General features: G+C 45.5%; 1 protein-coding gene across 11 annotated transcripts in view; it reads right to left on the reverse strand.

Moving 5' to 3' along the window:
* Positions 1–17831, reverse strand: part of si:ch211-278a6.1 (SRC kinase signaling inhibitor 1) — a 136564-nt gene that overhangs the window by 53221 nt on the left and 65512 nt on the right. For 9 of the 11 annotated variants that reach the window (XM_029123646.2, XM_029123649.2, XM_029123648.2 and 6 more), the window contains exons 2-3: positions 7077–7106; positions 5834–6177 (exon numbers count right to left, since the gene is read on the reverse strand). In XM_029123646.2, coding sequence (XP_028979479.2) covers positions 5834–6177; positions 7077–7106 — 374 coding nt within the window. The remainder of the gene's footprint in view (positions 1–5833; positions 6178–7076; positions 7107–17831) is intronic. The other 2 variants (XM_029123647.2, XM_029123645.2) reach the window with 1 other exon arrangement.

Genomic DNA, 17831 nt, shown 5'->3' on the forward strand with positions numbered 1-17831 from the left:
GAGACAGAAAGACTGAGAGACAGAGTTTGAGACAGACAGACTGAGAGACAGACAGACAGAGAGACTGAGAAAAGACAGACAGATGGAGAGACAGAGATAGAGACAGAAAGACTGAGAGACAGAGATTGAGACAGACAGACTGAGAGACAGACAGACAGAGAGACTGAGATAAAGACAGACAGATGGAGAGACAGAGATTGAGACAGACAGACTGAGAGACAGAGATTGAGACAGACAGACTGAGAGACAGACAGACAGAGACTGAGATAAAGACAGACAGATGGAGAGACAGAGATTGAGACAGAGACTGAGAGACAGAGATTGAGACAGACAGATGAAGAGACAGAGATAGACAGATGGAGAAATGAGATAGAGACAGACAGACTGAGAGAAAGAGATATAGACAGACAGATGGAGAGATAGAGACAGACAGACTGAGAAACAGACTAGGACATTGACAGATCATAAGCTTAACAGACTTTCTACGTTCACGTCTTCAGCTCCTGTTGTTGTATAAACAGTACCGGTAATGACCATCCTACAGAGTGGACTTTGAGTTACAGTGACTGCTGCCTGGAGAATGAGTGTGCGACAGACAGGAAACTAGTAACACTGTTACTAAGTTCTGGTTTCTGACCAGCGTCTACATGCAGTACGCTACATAACAGTTACTATAACAAATACTCAGCCATTATCCCCAGATCTGAAATGCATTCCTTTTCCTCCCATAATAGTTTTTATTGTCCCTCGAAGGGACCCAAACTCTCCCGAAAAACCACCTGTTCACCCCTGAATGTCAATTAGCACGCTGCAGCCTCAAACAGATCATGTCTCCCAAACTAGATGACGCGTAGTCAAGAAACAGCTTCATCCTCCACAGCTAAAAACACCCCTGCCAGAATACATATGTCCAACAGTTGGTAGGTGAGAGAGACAGAATGAGAGAGAGAAACAGAGAACAGAGAACCCCTCTATGCAGGTTTAAAGGTGGGGACCAGGGGTTAAATGTATGCTGCTACACCTCCTCTAGTCTACTTCCCTATCTCTAGCCAGCCATGGCGCGCACACAGATGAATACGCAGACACACGCGCAAACACACAAACGCACGCAACCTACACACAAACGCACGCAACCTACATTAGCCTCCCCGCCTCCCTAACCCGCGCCAACACAAACACTCATGTGCATTGCACCTCTGTGTGGCAAAGGGGCCGTAGGCGGGGATCTCTGATGGAAGGACAGAGCCTCACAGACTGGAGCCCCACGCCACCTGACCTGCATGCAAAGCAGGCTGCGCTCTCTCCTCCCCCACACCCCACACCCCTCCTCCCCCTACCTCGTCCATCTCCCTCTCCCTCGTTCTCTCACTTCATTATGTTTTTTACGTGACGATCCAGCTCAGATCGAGACATCAGTTAAGCCTAGCGTCAACTCAGCCACTCTTATTTCCAAGTCCCTGCATCTCGCTCGTTTATACTACACATAGACTGTCACACACAGAAACTATGCAAACACACACACACACACACACACACACAAAATCTACCATGAAACATGTATTACACACGTAGCTTGAATGTAGCCCGTCACAGCAACAACCATAACAACCAGTCACACCTGGTGGAGACGTGGGGTCAAAACACTACCAGCCCTGACATGCCACTCAAAACCGTCAGACACACACACGCACGTACACTCACTCCTCCGACACCAACATGTCACCTCCCTTGTCAGCCCCTGTCCCCTCACCTGCAATGCACCTGTTCGCCTCTTCAGTCGGTCCCTTGCCTCCGTCAGGTGGAGAGAATCCTCACACTCAGTCTCCCCTCCCTCTCTCCCTTCCTCCCTCCCTCCCTCCCTCCCTCCTTCCCTCTCTCCCTCTCTCCCTCTCTCCTGCACACGTGGTGAAAACTCTTATTTAATTCATTACAACACCAGTCGATTAACTCCTTTGCAGATGGTTGGCTGTCTCCCTCCTTCCTGCTGGTGCTGGCTAATTGACTAGCGGACTGGTTGACTGGTTCTTCTGCCGCTCTCCCTCTTTGTTCCCCTCAGACTCCCTGTCCATGTTCCACCCAGACGATCGCATGCACAGCCAGCAGATGACGAGGACTTCCAGGATTTGCTGCTATCTCCCCGGTGCCACGATGACGAAGTCCCAGCAATTTAGGATTTGTAACCGTTTTTCTGCTCCCCCCCCCGTATGGCTTCTGTCTCTCTTTCTCTCTCTGGTTCTATACCTCCCTCTTCAGCCTGACCTTTGCAATGTGATATCATCACTTTCCATATAAGGGAGAGGTTGCCGTGGCAACCATGGACTCCACCTGTCTGTCACCCAACCTTTCCTTGTATGTTCTCTCTTCTCAGTCTTTCCCTCTTTCTTTCTCTGTTTCTCTCCTTTATTTTTCCCTCTGTTCCTCTCTCTGTTTTGCTTCTCTGTTTCTCTCTCTGTGTTTCTCTCTCTTTACCGCTTTCCCTCCCTCCTGTATTTATCTCTCTCTCTTTCCTTTTTGGTATGCAAATGTTATTTTATTTTTTGTAATTACCTTTGCTTTGCCTTTACATACAGAGCAGGAACATTTACACCCAAACACACACACACATGTACACACACACTCCTTCACAAAGTGTTAGGGGGATTAAGGAAATGGTCTAGGTGACAAGTAGAAAGGGAGAGTGAAAAAGCAGTGTAAATGTATTACTGTTTTTTTCAATTGCTTACACACTAAAATTAAAACTTTCTCACAATTAGCAAAACCTTACACTCAAGGAGCAAAACACCGGCCTTGATTTGCACAACTGTTAGCACATTGTCAGCTTCACACTTTTTGCAAAACATTACACACAGTGATTTGCAAAACACTAAACAAACTTGTATGCATTTGAAACATAAATCTATCGTGATGTCATTTCCCTGCAATGTCAAAGCAAAGGCTTTCAAATGAACACACCCATGAACCAATTAGTTAATCACAGCCACCAGGTGTGCACACACACTGGTGCTTAATTTTAGACACACCAATCAGGTTTAAGCACCATAAAAAGGCAACAGGTAAGTTCACCTGTCTTAAAAAAAAACTATTTGTTTAGAGCACAGGTGAGAAACGTATCTTCTGTCAACAGAAAATCCATAGCTTACTGCATGTACTATATCAACAGTTTTGGTATCTATTCCTGTATCATTTTACAGTAAGCTACATGTATTCTGTTTGGCCAACATAGGACTGAACGTCCAGAACACCAAGGAGGGAGGGGCCCCATATTCACACAGGAGCAAGAGAGAGAGAGATCATAAACCTCATTTTGGCCAATAATGCAATCCGACTTAAAAAAATTCAAGCCTATATTGTCAATGATCACCCAAGTTTCAATAATGTCCAACATGTCTCTCTGTCAACAATAGCCTGTATTCTTAAAAACCATCAAGTTCTGATGAAACTGTATAAAGTGCAATTAGAAAGAAATTCAGACAGGGTGAAAGTCCTGCAGTGTGAATATTTTGGTGGTACGTTTTGTTCACTGACTGTAGTATTGTGTACTGCACACATAACCTTTTCACTGTACATGTAATTTTACTGTATATCAGACCTACAGTAAATTGATCTACACGATGTGATCTTTTGCTGTATTTCAGAAAGTTTTGCAAATGGATGCGGAGGAAGTCCTGCATGAGTTTATCTACATTGATGAGGCTGGATTTAACCTGACAACAGTGAGAAAAAGGGGAAGAAACATAATTGGCCACAGGGCTTTTGTCAATGTATCAGGGCAACCATTACACAGTGCTGCCATTACACAGAATGGGGTCCTCCACCGCCATGCCAACTTGGGTCCTTACAACACTGACCTCAGTCTTCCATTTTTAGACAGATTACACAATATTATCACAGCAGCAAACCAAAGGGACCAGATGCAATACATTGTCGTCTGGGACAATGTAGCTTTCCATCGTTCTGCTCTGGTCCAAAACTGGTTCCATCAACACCCACAATTTACAGTTCAATACCTTCCACCATCCTCCCCCTTCCTAAACCCCATAGAGGAGTTCTTCTCAGCATGGCGGTGGAAGGTTTATGATCTCCGGCCTTATGTCCAGATGGCCCTCATTCAAGCTTTGGAGGAAGCATGTGATCAAATTGAAGCAGCATCCATACAAGTGTGGATTCGTCACTCCAAAAGATTCTTCCCACGTTGCCTTGCAAATCAAAATATAGCCTGTGATGTTGACAAGGCCCTGTGGCCAGATCCAGCTAGGCGGAGAGATGTTTAGGTTATGTTTATTTTTTCGGTAATGAACTGGATATGTAATTCATGTTACAGTATTACAGTAGGCTTACAGTACAATGGTACGTTCAGTAGTACTGAATGAAGACTGGAAAATGTGTTATGAATGTTTTGTTGAAATGTTCAGTACTGATTGACTTGAGTACACAATTGGTGTCGTGTTGTTGGTGAATAAATGTTTCCACTTTCTCAGTGTAAAAGTGTTTTAGGTTGAGTACAGGAGTGTTTGACTGATTCAAACAGAATCAGACCAAATTACGGTTGGGTTTATGTTATGACCACAAAATAAGGTTCTTATAGGACATTGTATCGTTTTGACAAAAGTGTTCCATTTTGGAAATGATCTGAGATGTTCTTTGGTGTACTGTGGTGCTAATTGTGTGAATGGGTTTGAGAAACCGGGCCCTGTTTTCAAAATTGTGCTTAAGCAATTGAAAAAAAAACTGTATTTTCCTTGATGGAATGAAATGCAGAGGAATATGTGAAGAGAGAGAGGGGGAAGAGATGAAGAGCCAATGAAACAGGTTATATCCTCTAGTGTACCCATGGGGCTGCATAGGCTGGAGTGTACTGTTGTGTGTGTGTGTGTGTGTGTGTGTCTGTGCTAGTGTTAGCCAGTTGTTACCCAGGTATAGGTGTGTATGAGAGGACCAAAAGTCATTACATAGATAGTAAAACCTGACAAATTCCTCCCCACAGGGTTGTTGGGCCAGTTCCCAGAAGGAAAAATGTGATTTGCAGGTTATGCGTTAGGTATTACGAAGTAGTGTTATTTTTAAGTTTTGGGCATTAGGGCTAGTAAAAAGTTTGATATACATGTTAGGGTTAGGTTAAGGTTAAGTTAAGGGTTAGAGTTAATTTGATAGGAACATGGATTTCCGGGATTCCGTATAGGGAAACAATATAAAAACAACTGTATGAGTGTGTGCGTGCGTGTGCGTGCGTGTGTATGTGTGTGGCCACCGTGCCTCTCTGTGGGGAGGTCTGCAGAGTGGGAGACAATTCTGCCAGGCCAGACAAAGAGATACAGTGGGCTGTCACAGCATAATAAACACAACTAACAACGTAATGCTGGCCCTCTCAAACTCCATGTCCCTCTTCCTCCCTCTCTCTATCTCTCCAATGCACGCGCACACACACACACCTCTCTCTCCCAAAAGTCAATCCCAGTTTCAATTTCATTTTTTATTTTCAAGGGCTTTATTGGCACGTAAAATTGTTTTTGTCACTTTGCCAAAGCGAGTGGAAAATAAGAAATATATAGTGAATAACAAAAGTGAAAACTTTTCTCTTCTGCTGAATCTCAATCTCACAGAAACCCACACACACATCATCTTTCTCTCTCTCTAAGCACACACAGAATAACACACGCAGCTCAGACTACATTGGTTGTGTGTCCGTGTCTGTGTATGTATGTGTGTGTGTGTGTGTGTATGTATGTATGTATGTATGTATGTATCTGTGTGTGTGTGTGCGTGTGCATATGAGTTTGGCCATGTGTCTGTGCTTGTCATTCATACCGCACAACAACAAGTCAGTACGGTTCACCTGCTCACGGGCGACTCTCTCTCTCTCTGGCTGCCTCACGCTGCCGTGGGAGGGGGAGGGCGAGGGGGGGTTGTGGTGGCCCGTGTGGTGCCCCTGGTGCTGGGGCTGGTACTTGTTCTTCAGGTGGTCCATGAAAGCGTCCCTCTTGCGCTCCATGTCCACCTTGTGCAGACTGGTGAGGGCCTCCAGGCTCTGGGCGGCGATGACCGTGTGCCGGTGCTCCGACGTGTGGACCAGGCCCACGTTGGAGAAACGCCGCGTGCCGTTGCCGAGCGTCCGGTACTCCCGCGGGTACTCCAAGTCATCCGTCGAGATCATGTGACCGCCGCCGCGCTCGGAGGGATCTGAGTGGGGGGGACGGACGGAAAGGAGGCGGGGGTGGAGTGGGGGGGGTGGGGGGGGGGGGTGTCAGGTCAGGTGAGAGTGGATCACCACACACAAACACACACACACACACACACACACGTACACATGAAACCCAGACGCACAGGCAGATGACACAGTGGAGGAGAGAGATTTAGAGGAAAGAGCAAAACAAGAGAGAGGGAGAGAGATGGAATGTTAGGCTGTTGGCCACCAAGACGAGGAGAGAAAATGCTTTTACCGCCAGATTATTGATCTCAACATTAGACGGGGGGGGGGGGGGGGGGGACAAATGAAATCTTCCTGTGGTGCATCAGTCAAACCAAAAACATGAACCGAACTTTCTGTCTGATGTTCCATTTCTCTGCTCCTGTTTGTCATCTAAAGTGCCTCTCATTGTTTTCCAGTGCCAGACCCAGAGATGAAGGAACCTCTACTGAAGTCACGGGACGTTGGGGGGGTGGAATCCTCCAAAAAGAAGAACACCCGTTATTTGTCCAATTTCCAAAATGTTTCTCCATTTATCTAAAAATACCTCCCCGCCTCCCCCCCCCTACACACCTAGAGCCCCTGCCTCCCCCCCCCTACACACCTAGAGCCCCCGCCTCCCCCCCTACACACCTAGAGCCCCTGCCTTCCCCCCAGGGGTGAAAGCAGAGACAAGTTATTGACGGAAGAGAGAGCTGGGCTCAGAGGAAGCACGTCTCCTGGACAGCCAGTGTGGCCTTTCATGGTCTCTCTAATGGACACAGACAACACAGGCCCAGAGAGAGGGGGGGGGACCGGGTCGGGGTGCGCTGACACACAACATGGGGGACGGTGGAGATCAATGAGCTTCAAGCACGACAACAACGGGCGTTCCACTGGCCCAATCAGTTACCTTGCTTCGGAAAACAGGCCCCAGCGTTGGCTAGAAAAAGAAACATGTCCACCGTTAATCTGTGTGCGTGAGCAAAAATGTCACAGACGCACGCGCACACACATCACACACATCTGTTTGTGTGCTCACAATTGAACATGCTGGTAACTTGTATGTATTTATAAAGCATGTTATTAATACTCATACGCATGCTTTACATCCCCTTTGGGGTAATTGAAAACTGTTCAATTCATCTGTAATGTAAAGAGGATAATTTTACACCCACAGACCAAGTCTGATCTTTTTTCCACTAATTGGTCTTTAGACAATAATTGGCCAAAAGCTCAGAATTGGGAGGGCTGATTAAATGCAGAAAGATTTTTTCAGGAAAACCCAAAGCCTTTTTTTTTTTTTTACATAAAAATCATTAAAGCCATAGCAGGTACGGTGAGAAATAATTCCCCAAATAAACATTGATTAAACAAGACTGAAAGCACCCAAAAGAAAGACCAGAAAACCCCCAGTGAAAAGTAATGAAGCTTAATTGGAGGGAGTAGAGAGGGAGTAGGGGTTGGAGGGAGTAGAGAGGGAGTAGGGGTTGGAGGGAGTCGAGAGGGAGTAGGGGTTGGAGGGAGTAGAGAGGGAGTAGGGGTTGGAGGGAGTAGAGAGGGAGTAGGGGTTGGAGGGAGCAGAGAGGGAGTAGGGGTTGGAGGGAGCAGAGAGGGAGTAGGGGTTGGAGGGAGCAGAGAGGGAGTAGGGGTTGGAGGGAGCAGAGAGGGAGTAGGGGTTGGAGGGAGTCGAGAGGGAGTAGGGGTTGGAGGGAGTAGAGATGGAGTAGGGGTTGGAGGGAGTAGAGAGGGAGTAGGGGTTAAAGGGAGTAGGGGTTGGAGGGAGTAGAGATGGAGTAGGGGTTGGAGGGAGTAGAGAGGGAGTAGGGGTTGGAGGGAGTAGAGAGGGAGTAGGGGTTAAAGGGAGTAGAGAGGGAGTAGGGGTTGGAGGGAGTAGAGAGGGAGTAGGGGTTGGAGGGAGTAGAGAGGGAGTAGGGGTTAAAGGGAGTAGAGAGGGAGTAGGGGTTAAAGGGAGTAGAGAGGGAGTAGGGGTTAAAGGGAGTAGAGAGGGAGTAGGGGTTAGAGGGAGTAGGGGTTAGAGGGAGTAGAGATTGGAGGGAGTAGAGAGGGAGTAGGGGTTAAAGGGAGTAGAGAGGGAGTAGGGGTTGGAGGGAGTAGAGAGGGAGTAGGGGTTAAAGGGAGTAGAGAGGGAGTAGGGGTTGGAGGGAGTAGAGAGGGAGTAGGGGTTAAAGGGAGTAGAGAGGGAGTAGGGGTTGGAGGGAGTAGAGAGGGAGTAGGGGTTGGGCCAGACAGGTTGAGGCACCTGAGGTCTAGATGCTACAGCCAATCAGGGGCAGACAGGTGGAGGACGGCGTTGTGATAATAGGACAACTAATAATAATAGGGTACAAGCCTCTCCTCTCAGCTCTGCACCAAACCTCTCTGTCCTCTCTGTGAATCCGGACCGGGGGGACACACTGATTACCATTAGCTCTTTAAATACTCCTCCGGTTAGTGACGCTGGGTGCGAGCAGCGCTGGCAGACTGACGCTGGGTTGGAACGGGGCGAACCTGGGCCCGAGGCTGAATGGACACCACCTCCTGGGTGATAGCATTAGCATTGAGCGCTGTGGGTAATGGGGTTACTGCAGTGCCTTCTGCTGAACGTGTGTTTTTGGCCCCCAGGTCCGTGGTCTACAATTCATTAGAGCAGGGCTTATTCTGCACCACGCAGCCTAGCGGGTCCGCGGCCCCGGCTCAGCTGCCCCGTCATAATGACTGGCCCCGGCGGGGCCCCGTTGAGGAGCACAATGATGTGGCTCAGTGTTTAGCCACAGCAGCACCAGATAATTTGGCTCTTTCAGGGCCCTGAAGAACTAAACGAGATGAATTACAGCACATCAGCATAATCACCACCGCTCGCTCGCTCGCTCACTGACTCACTCACTGACTCACTCACTGACTCACTCACTCACTGACTCACTCACTCACTGACTCACTCACTGACTCACTCACTGACTCACTCACTGACTCTCTCACTGACTCTCTCACTCGCTCACTGACTCGCTCACTGACTCACTCAATGACTCACTCAATGACTGACTCACTCACTCACTCACTCACTGACTCTCTCACTTGCTCACTGACTCACTCACTCACAGACCCTCTCACTCGCTCACTGACTCACTCACTCGCTGACTGACTCACTCGCTGACTCATTCGCTGACTGACTCACTCACTCACTCACTCACTGACTCACTGACTTACTCCCTGACTCAACCAGATCCTCTACAGGGACTGGATATGTATCTTTTTGGTAGGGATACAACATATATCTGTAGCATACACATTTTTTTTAGTTAGTTTCTACCCGGACAACGATCGTTGTAGTGGTTGGTTTTTAATCCTGTTTCGATGATTTTTGGTAGCCTGTTTGTAACAGTCTGCTTACCTCGAATGCGTGCCTGCTAGTTGTGGCGCAGCCGGGTGATGATTATGGGAATGTGTAGACAGGTTATTTGTCTTAATTTGTCACAGACAATGTATTTCCACATAAGCTGCCAGACAATGACCATGACAAGCAAAACAATCGGTTGAAGGCCCACGCACAGGCAACACCATTTACAGCTGCATAAAGGAGCCATCATGGAGAGGACAGCTGCAGAACAGTTATCACGAACACGCGTAGTCAGAATGTATGGACCTGAGTTGACTTCCATAAAATGTTCATAACAAAATAAGTTTTAAAGGGGCAAGAAAAAATAACATATAATGAAAATAATATATATAGTTTCCCCCTTGTAATACAGTAGCACAAGAACCTAGAATCTTTAAGAGATTTCCTGATTTTCTAAAGTTCTCCAATCACCAGAGTTGAACAAAACATGAACTACTGTATGTATGAAGCTAATCATTTGATTCAACAAAACTATACTTCAAAACTATGAATTAATGATCTCTTATAAAGTAATAATAATCTCTTGTAAAGTGCATTTAATGTGTTTGGCCTAAAAATGCAAGCACAAAAATGACTTAAACCAGACGCTCTGTAAACATTCATTTTGTAATCTAATGCTGTGTTCTATGAACTTATTCTTTTATGTACCCATATTGTCCCCAACCTAATAAAATATTCTGTGAACCGTGAAAGAACACAGAACGGCTGTTTAGTAACTATTTCCGACCATTAAAGGAGTGTGTTGGAATCCTGATGAAAACGATGAATGCATCTAAATCAACACAACAGGGTGTGGTTCCCCAACGCCATCTTTTGTCTCAGCCCATGATTAGAGCCTTTACTTGTGCTTTGTTACGTGTGAGCTAATTCCCAAAGCCAAATTACACTTAAAAATGATGTTCTTTTCTTCCATTTACATGGTTTTCAGCCCAATTTTGAGCATTTCCTAGCATACTCTATATTCGAAAATAATTTGAAAAGACATCCAAACTGGCCTTTAGTGCTGAGCCCTATTTAAATGCAAAAATAAAATGTAAGAAAGCATTTTTACAATAACAAAACATACATAAAATGTGTATAAGTGTCTCTCATTTATCTGAGAGGTATAAAAATGCTAAGAAAACTATCATATACATATACACCCATATTTTAGCACATTCCAATTCCTTTTCACATTAATCTTTGCTCTATTAACTGAATCTTTTTCAATGTTTTTCTCTAATTTGCTCCAACCTTGCAGAGACCAGCTGAATTACAGTACATTAACTACAATTCAGATTCAAACTATCCACTTCTAGCGTATTGGTACAATCCAATTGGGTTGACCAGCGGACAAAAGCTGTCGAAATTATATTTATTGGTATTTAAAAAAATATTAAAAAGCAATTTACGCTACACTGTTCAGATCTTGTTTTGTTAGTTTAACGGGGATGGAGGGAAATAGACTTTTAGAAACCAGGGTATGACAGAGAGATTTCGCTGCCCCGTCTGCCTTTGTTGGTGATTGTATCTCTTACTTAAATGGAGGAGAGACGGGGCGCTGAACATTCTGTCTGCATGGGGTTTCGCCAAACATGAGCTACATATTCGGCCCTTTAAAGGAAAGATGCATCATTAAAAACACATGTAAGCTTCAATTACATTACCTCACAATGTTCCCGCCAGAAAGCCCTTTAAACCAACTGAAAAGGTCCCCTTAAAGGACGAACTGTCTTGTGGGAACGCTCTTGCGACCTCAGGAGAATGTTAAAATCACCAAATCACTGGACAGTTTTTTTTCTGTTACGAGAAGGTTTGCCGTAACTAAGAAATAGAACGGGAGCGTCCACAACCACTGTGGGTTTGCCGGGCTGTCAATTCGCAGCCCTAATGTGGAGAGCTTGATTATAGGTATTAAATAACTGAGGAGGAGGCGACGAGGAGAGAGGGTGTTGAAGGGAACTTGGCTGTTCTCACATCGACAGACAGCATTGTGTTCTTTTGAGCTGGGCTGGCTCAATTTGATAGCCTATCTTCCTGCATGCAGATGGAGTGTGGGAGATGGAAAGACGGTGATGGAGAGCTCAAGAGGTGGAATGAAGGAGAAGGGCCCGTGTTCAATAATTTTTTTACTACATTCATTTTCTATAGAAAAAGTACATTGACGGCGTGAAATGGGGGAGAATTGAAATTGTCGCCCGTCAACTTCCAAAGTAGCGGTTACAGAGGTCGAAACGCAGATGGGGATGGTCGACGCGTGAAAGATGACGGTGATGGTCAAAGAACGTTTCCCCCTGTTTAGTTTGGGGAAGCTCACTGTCACACAAATGCATTGCTTCAGGTTGTATATGCTTCAGGTTGTATATGCTTCAGGTTGTATATGCTTCAGGTTATATATGCTTCAGGTTATATATGCTTCAGGTTGTATATGCTTCAGGTTATATATGCTTCAGGTTGTAGTCATACTCTGTAAAATGATTGCATATTAGTTTGCCATCTCATCCGCATGTTTTCTCAACATTAAAGCTTAGTATGCAATACATATATAACATGTTAAAAAATGCAAGCTTGCCAACTTTCCAGCCCTGTTGCTCGGAGGCAACATATAATATTTTGATAGGGCACAGTTTTCAATGCGCTATAGCCCCGGATGCCTAGGCCAAACGACGCCACTGTTCTAGTCTGAGTAAGCCCTTAGTCTCACCCCAGTGATAACTAATAGTCTCACAGCTGTGATAAGTAATAGTCTCACCCCAATGATAACTAATAGTCTCACCCCAGTGATAACTAATAGTCTCACAGCTGTGATAAGCAATAGTCTCACCCCAGTGATAACTAATAGTCTCACAGCTGTGATAAGTAATAGTCTCACCCCAGTGATAACTAATAGTCTCACCCCAGTGATAACTAATAGTCTCACAGCTGTGATACCTAATAGACTCACCCCAGTGATAACTAATAGTCTCACAGCTGTGATAACTAATAGTGTCACCTCTGTGATAACTAATAGTCTCAGCACAGTGATAACTGATACAGGGTCCTGATCAATTGTGTAGAGGCTTATTTACATTGGGCCTGTCACTGCACCATCCTCATCATGAAAACACTGCGTGGGTAAACATCCACTGAATACTAACCAGAGTGGAGCAGGAAAGTCCCTGTACCAGTTAAGTGAAAACGGCAAACTGCAAATCTGCCACATCCGTTTGCCTGCAGGCTGTAGGACATTAGACAATCAGGCTCACAGCCGCTGCCTGCCATTACTCACAGGTCTTCTGGAAACACTTTACACAAGGAGGAAAAAAACAGGAGGGGGAAACAAAGGAAGGAGGAGGACAGAATAATGTGATAGCATATCGGGTGACGTCGCTGGCTGATGGACAGGACTGGACACCTAGTCAGAGACATGCTTTTACAGCAGAAAAGTGTGAATTAGAGCTGAAGTTGACAGCTGTGGGTAAGATCTCCTGGAGCTGTGGTTATTGCAGGTCTGTATGTGTGTTTACATGTGTGTTAATGTGTGTGTTCTGCTGCCGGTACTCATAAATGACTGCACCTCTACAGGGAGCCATAAAAGACACTGGTGAACCACAGAACACTCTATCGTGTATTACCCAGACTGTACAGGACATGTACTGTGGCCACTGGCGTGGTTTTCACGGGTGCGGGGGGGGGGGGGGTGTAAGCACCATGCTACGCCAGGGATTGTGGCTAAAATACACACAACTTGTTCTGCCTCACATTAAGGTCAGCTGTGAGGGCTGAGGTGAGGCTGTGTAGAGCTCTGACATACGAGACAGAGAGAGAGATAGACAGACAGAGAGAAAGACAGTGAGACAGCAGGGAGAGACAGACAGAGAGCGAAAAAGACAATGAGACAGCAGGGAGAGAGAGACAGAGAGAGAGGAAATAAATTGCATTGTTAATGTGTTATCTTTCATTATTTGTACTTTTTCAGTGGTGTGGCTGTATTTAATTTCCATTTGCTTTGGCAACGTAGACAAAATGTTCCCCATGCCAATAAAGCCCATTGAATGGAACTGAGAGCCAGGGAGAGACTTGGAGAGAGAGAGTCAGGAGGAGACAGGGAGAGGGAGAATGGTGGCGGGGAGTATGAATCCAACAGTTTCAATGGCGGCCTGGCCATCATACCCCAGTAGAAGGTCAAATATTATGGAAGGAAATGGACATCCTGTGTAGCTCAGATGCTAGTCCATGGGCCTTGCAATGCCAGGGATGTGGGCTTGATTCCCAGTACGAGAGACTGCGAACACGTATGGACTCTACTGTGAGTTCCTCTGGATAAGAGAGTCTGTTAAATGACTAAAATAAGAATGTCAGGAGAGGTCAGACTGACAGACCGACCCAAAGTGCTGCTAGCTACAGGTGCTTGCAACACACCAACTATGAACTAAAAGCAAAGTAAACACTGTGCTATCCTCTCTCTCCCTTTTTCTCTGCAACATCTGCCTCTCTCCCCTGTCGCTGCCTATTAATTCACTCAGCCGCTCCAAAGGCAGGAGGGGTGTGTTGTGTGGAAGAAGTCAAATTAAAATGGCTGCAGTTGTGCGTGGCTGACAGAGCACCTGTTAATACGCTACAGCCCGAACAGAGCCAATTAGAAAAAGGTACAGGCTTCCTGGGCTTGTCTCACAGCATCCAACTGAGTCATGGACCTGTGTGTATACACATGCATGTGTGTGTGTGTGTGTTAGTGTGTGTGTGAGACCGGGCGGGAGCGAAGTATTCCATCGTGAGGTCACATTAACAACAGCAGGTACCATGACAACAGTTCTGACAGGAAGTTCACTCAAACGGCTCCGCCGCAACTACTACTTCTGCTGTTAACCTGAAATAAGGCCTTTATTCTCGAACTAACAACATGCCGTTATAGTTCAGGGAGGACTTTCATCACAGTTCATCGGGAGAAAGGGTCATGGGTTGCGTCCTGGGTTGAGTGTTCTCAGGTAATACAGTAGGATGGGTTATGTTTTTGGCCATAGTACAACATTATGAGAACGGAGGAATTAATATGGATTCCATGCAGCCACGCACCTACACACGCACACACACACACACACACACACACACACACACATGCAGACACGCACACAACACACACACACACACAGTTGGAAGTGTCAGCATCCATTTGAAATTGTGAAGAGCTGCATAATGCATACATGCAAATGAGTGAGAAGAACCTGCTTTCTAACATGCTGATGAGACAGAGTGAGAGATGGAAGAGACAGAACACAAGAGAGGGAGAGAGAGATGGAAGAGATAGAAAACTGGAGACGAGTGGTGAAAAGAGGAAGCGGGACAACTCTCCAGGGTTGTCCTATCAGAGGGAAATTAATGTGATGGGCTTGACAGTATAAACCGGCACTCAGCCTGAACTTAACCCAGAAACCCTAAACTTAACCCTAACACTAACCCCCACAGAAATGTTAACCTACACCTAACCACCCTAAAAAGCCTTTTTCCTCATGGGGAACGGCAGAATGTGGATTTTTGGACCGCTTCGCATAAATGAATTAGTAAATCCTGCACACAGAAGCACACACACAGACAGTCATTAAGTCGCTGTTTAGAGATTGGGTAGCTCAATCACACATTCCCGAACAAGCCCCTCGCCAGGGAAGATCCAGAGCATCCCTAGAGAAACAGCAACAGTGTAACTTTGCTGTCTTCAGCTGGTCCAGGAGATGAGTAGATAATCGATCTTTCTAATCATCTATCCTGGAAGTACGCGTCTGCCCCTCATCTCCTCTTCCCTTCTCCACTCTAATCCGATCTATGGGTTCAATGAAGCAGCGGGATTCTGTATTAGAAACCAGTAACAAAACAAAACATTAAATCAGAAAACCTCCCTCCCCTTCCAGGATAAATATATTCATTTATTCTGACCAAACAAAACACAAAAAGGCCCCAACAAGCAGCTGCTAATTATAATGAAATCATTTCTGCGGTTGAGAAAACAAGTTAATTTGGAGTCAGAGAGAGGAATAGAGAGAGAGTATGGTGCAGGTTTTCTTGGAGATGAAAATCATTGGTTCATGAAAACATAAATGCTCCAGTAGAGGTGTCAGCACACCAGTCCTATCAGGAAAACCAGCTGTGCCACCTGCATATACACAAACCCTGTGCAGATCTACATGTGCCTCCACACACAGATGCTGTTCATAAACTAGCAGATAGGGGGCGATATTGGTATCAAGCCCCACAGTGCTGACCAGAAGGCATCTTCGCTCTTCCTTCCAAACAGCGTTCAGCAGACAGATTGAAGAACACAGTGAGTTCATATCTCTTGAACATACATAAATTATCACACACATATGCACTCACATTTTACACACACACGCACACTTTCAAGGTACAAAGCAGATTCACTTTTATCTCTATGTTTTATAATAAGTAAACTTGGTACCTTGGTACCTTAGTGTGATTATTCAGTGAACTTAGCAAAAACTAAGAAAAAATTGCAAACAGCTATTTCTTGTGCTTGACTATCTGGGTGTGACTGAGTAAACCATACAGTTATCACAACAGAGGTTTGGAGGTCTTTCTTATTCGGCTAAATGTATCTTCCGGTGATGTAGCCAGGCCGGCCAAGTTCCATCCTACCTAAACAGGCTGAAATGTTTTTTTTTTTTTACAAATTTGTTCGAGCTTCCAACCCAACCACGTGGAACTATTTCAGGCAAGATCTCATTTTTGGCTGTATTGGGCCTCCTAAGAGCATGACGAGCTGGGTGGTTGTAGGCCATCCATCTTATGACAGAGGGCATTTTAATTAAGAACCCTGGATGAACACTTAAGAAAAATAGGAAGATATAAGCAGTCATAAACTGAGGATTCAAAAAGCACTCCATCCCTAAGCTGATATGAAGTGCGACTGCATATTTATGAGCTGAGCTCAGTGCGCTGGTTATTACGAGGGTGAGGGGACAGCCACAGGCTGGCAGATTGACGAGGCCATGGGGGTGGAAGGGACTTATAAATCACGATGCAATTAGAAGGCTCCTTAATAATGTCACATTGGGGGAGACAGAGACCCGGGGGGAGACGACTTGTGTGTGTGTGTGTCTTCTCTCTCGTTACTTCCTTGTTCCGCCCGGCACTGAGATCTGAGTTGAACTGGTCCAGGCCCATTAGACGAAGATCAGAGCAGATGGAGCCATGTCTTTTTCCACCTGTTTGGTGCCTGTTGGCCACCAGTTTGTCCGCACCACCGTGGCTTGTCACTGCTGAGACAATGTCCACTATGGGAAAAGGTCTTTCTCAGTGGACAACTTGCCAGGTAAACAGCATGACGAACAGAAACTTAAATAGATATAATTCATTTTGCAGGAGCCCTGTTTGCAAATGCTAATGGAAATCTAGTTCATCCAGAAGCATGGTACACAACACCTGCACAGATATAGAACGTCCTGTTCTTAAATGAAGTCTTGGCAGATTGCCATCTGTGAGACTAATTTCCGTCATGCTGGAAACTCCAATAAACTTTGATCTCTCATTCGATCTGTCTCCTCAGATCCACTTGGTTTTCGCATGAAGTAAGATATAGAGACAAAATGTACTTTTCCTCCATTGCCAATGCCAGAAAGCCAAATTCACTGAGCCAGTCTATATACTGTTACTGCATTGCACACAGCTGTTAAACAATGGCACAGCCAACCCAGAGATGTCTCCAATATCCCAGAAACTGAAACACAGTTATTTGTGCGATAGTGACCAGCTAGCTACCAGCTCTTCCAAGTCCCAGCTCTAAAATTTGTCAGCATTCTGCCAGGTCAAGCAAATTGCTACAACATATCCCTTTGCATTTTGGCTAGAGCCTGACAGCCAGCCATGCAGAGGAATTGACCCACTTTAGACTGGCTTTACAAGGAGCCCATCCAAACAAGCTGCTAAAGAGAAACCAAACCAAACAGCTATTGCTAGCCTGTCTCCTTCAAGTTCCTCTGTCATTATGGAAATTCATCTCTGCCTCAATTGCATGGTTGAATTGAATACCCTGTCTGATGAATAGTTTTCTAACCTGAGCCAGTAATAACAATATCAACCTGATGATTTGGTTTGACTAGAGTAAAAGTTCATATAATAAGCCATTTTGGAGCTGCTGGAATTGGTATTGGAGCTGCTGATGTTGGTATTGGAGCTGCTGAAGTTGATATTGGAGCTGCTGAAGTTGATATTGGAATGGCTGATGTTGATACTGGAGCTGCTGATGTTGATACTGGAGCTGCTGATGTTGATATTGGAGCTGGTACTGGATGATGGTGTATA

The sequence above is a fragment of the Esox lucius genome, chromosome 11 (assembly GCF_011004845.1).
Source record: "Esox lucius isolate fEsoLuc1 chromosome 11, fEsoLuc1.pri, whole genome shotgun sequence".
In the NCBI taxonomy this organism is placed as follows: domain Eukaryota; kingdom Metazoa; phylum Chordata; class Actinopteri; order Esociformes; family Esocidae; genus Esox; species Esox lucius.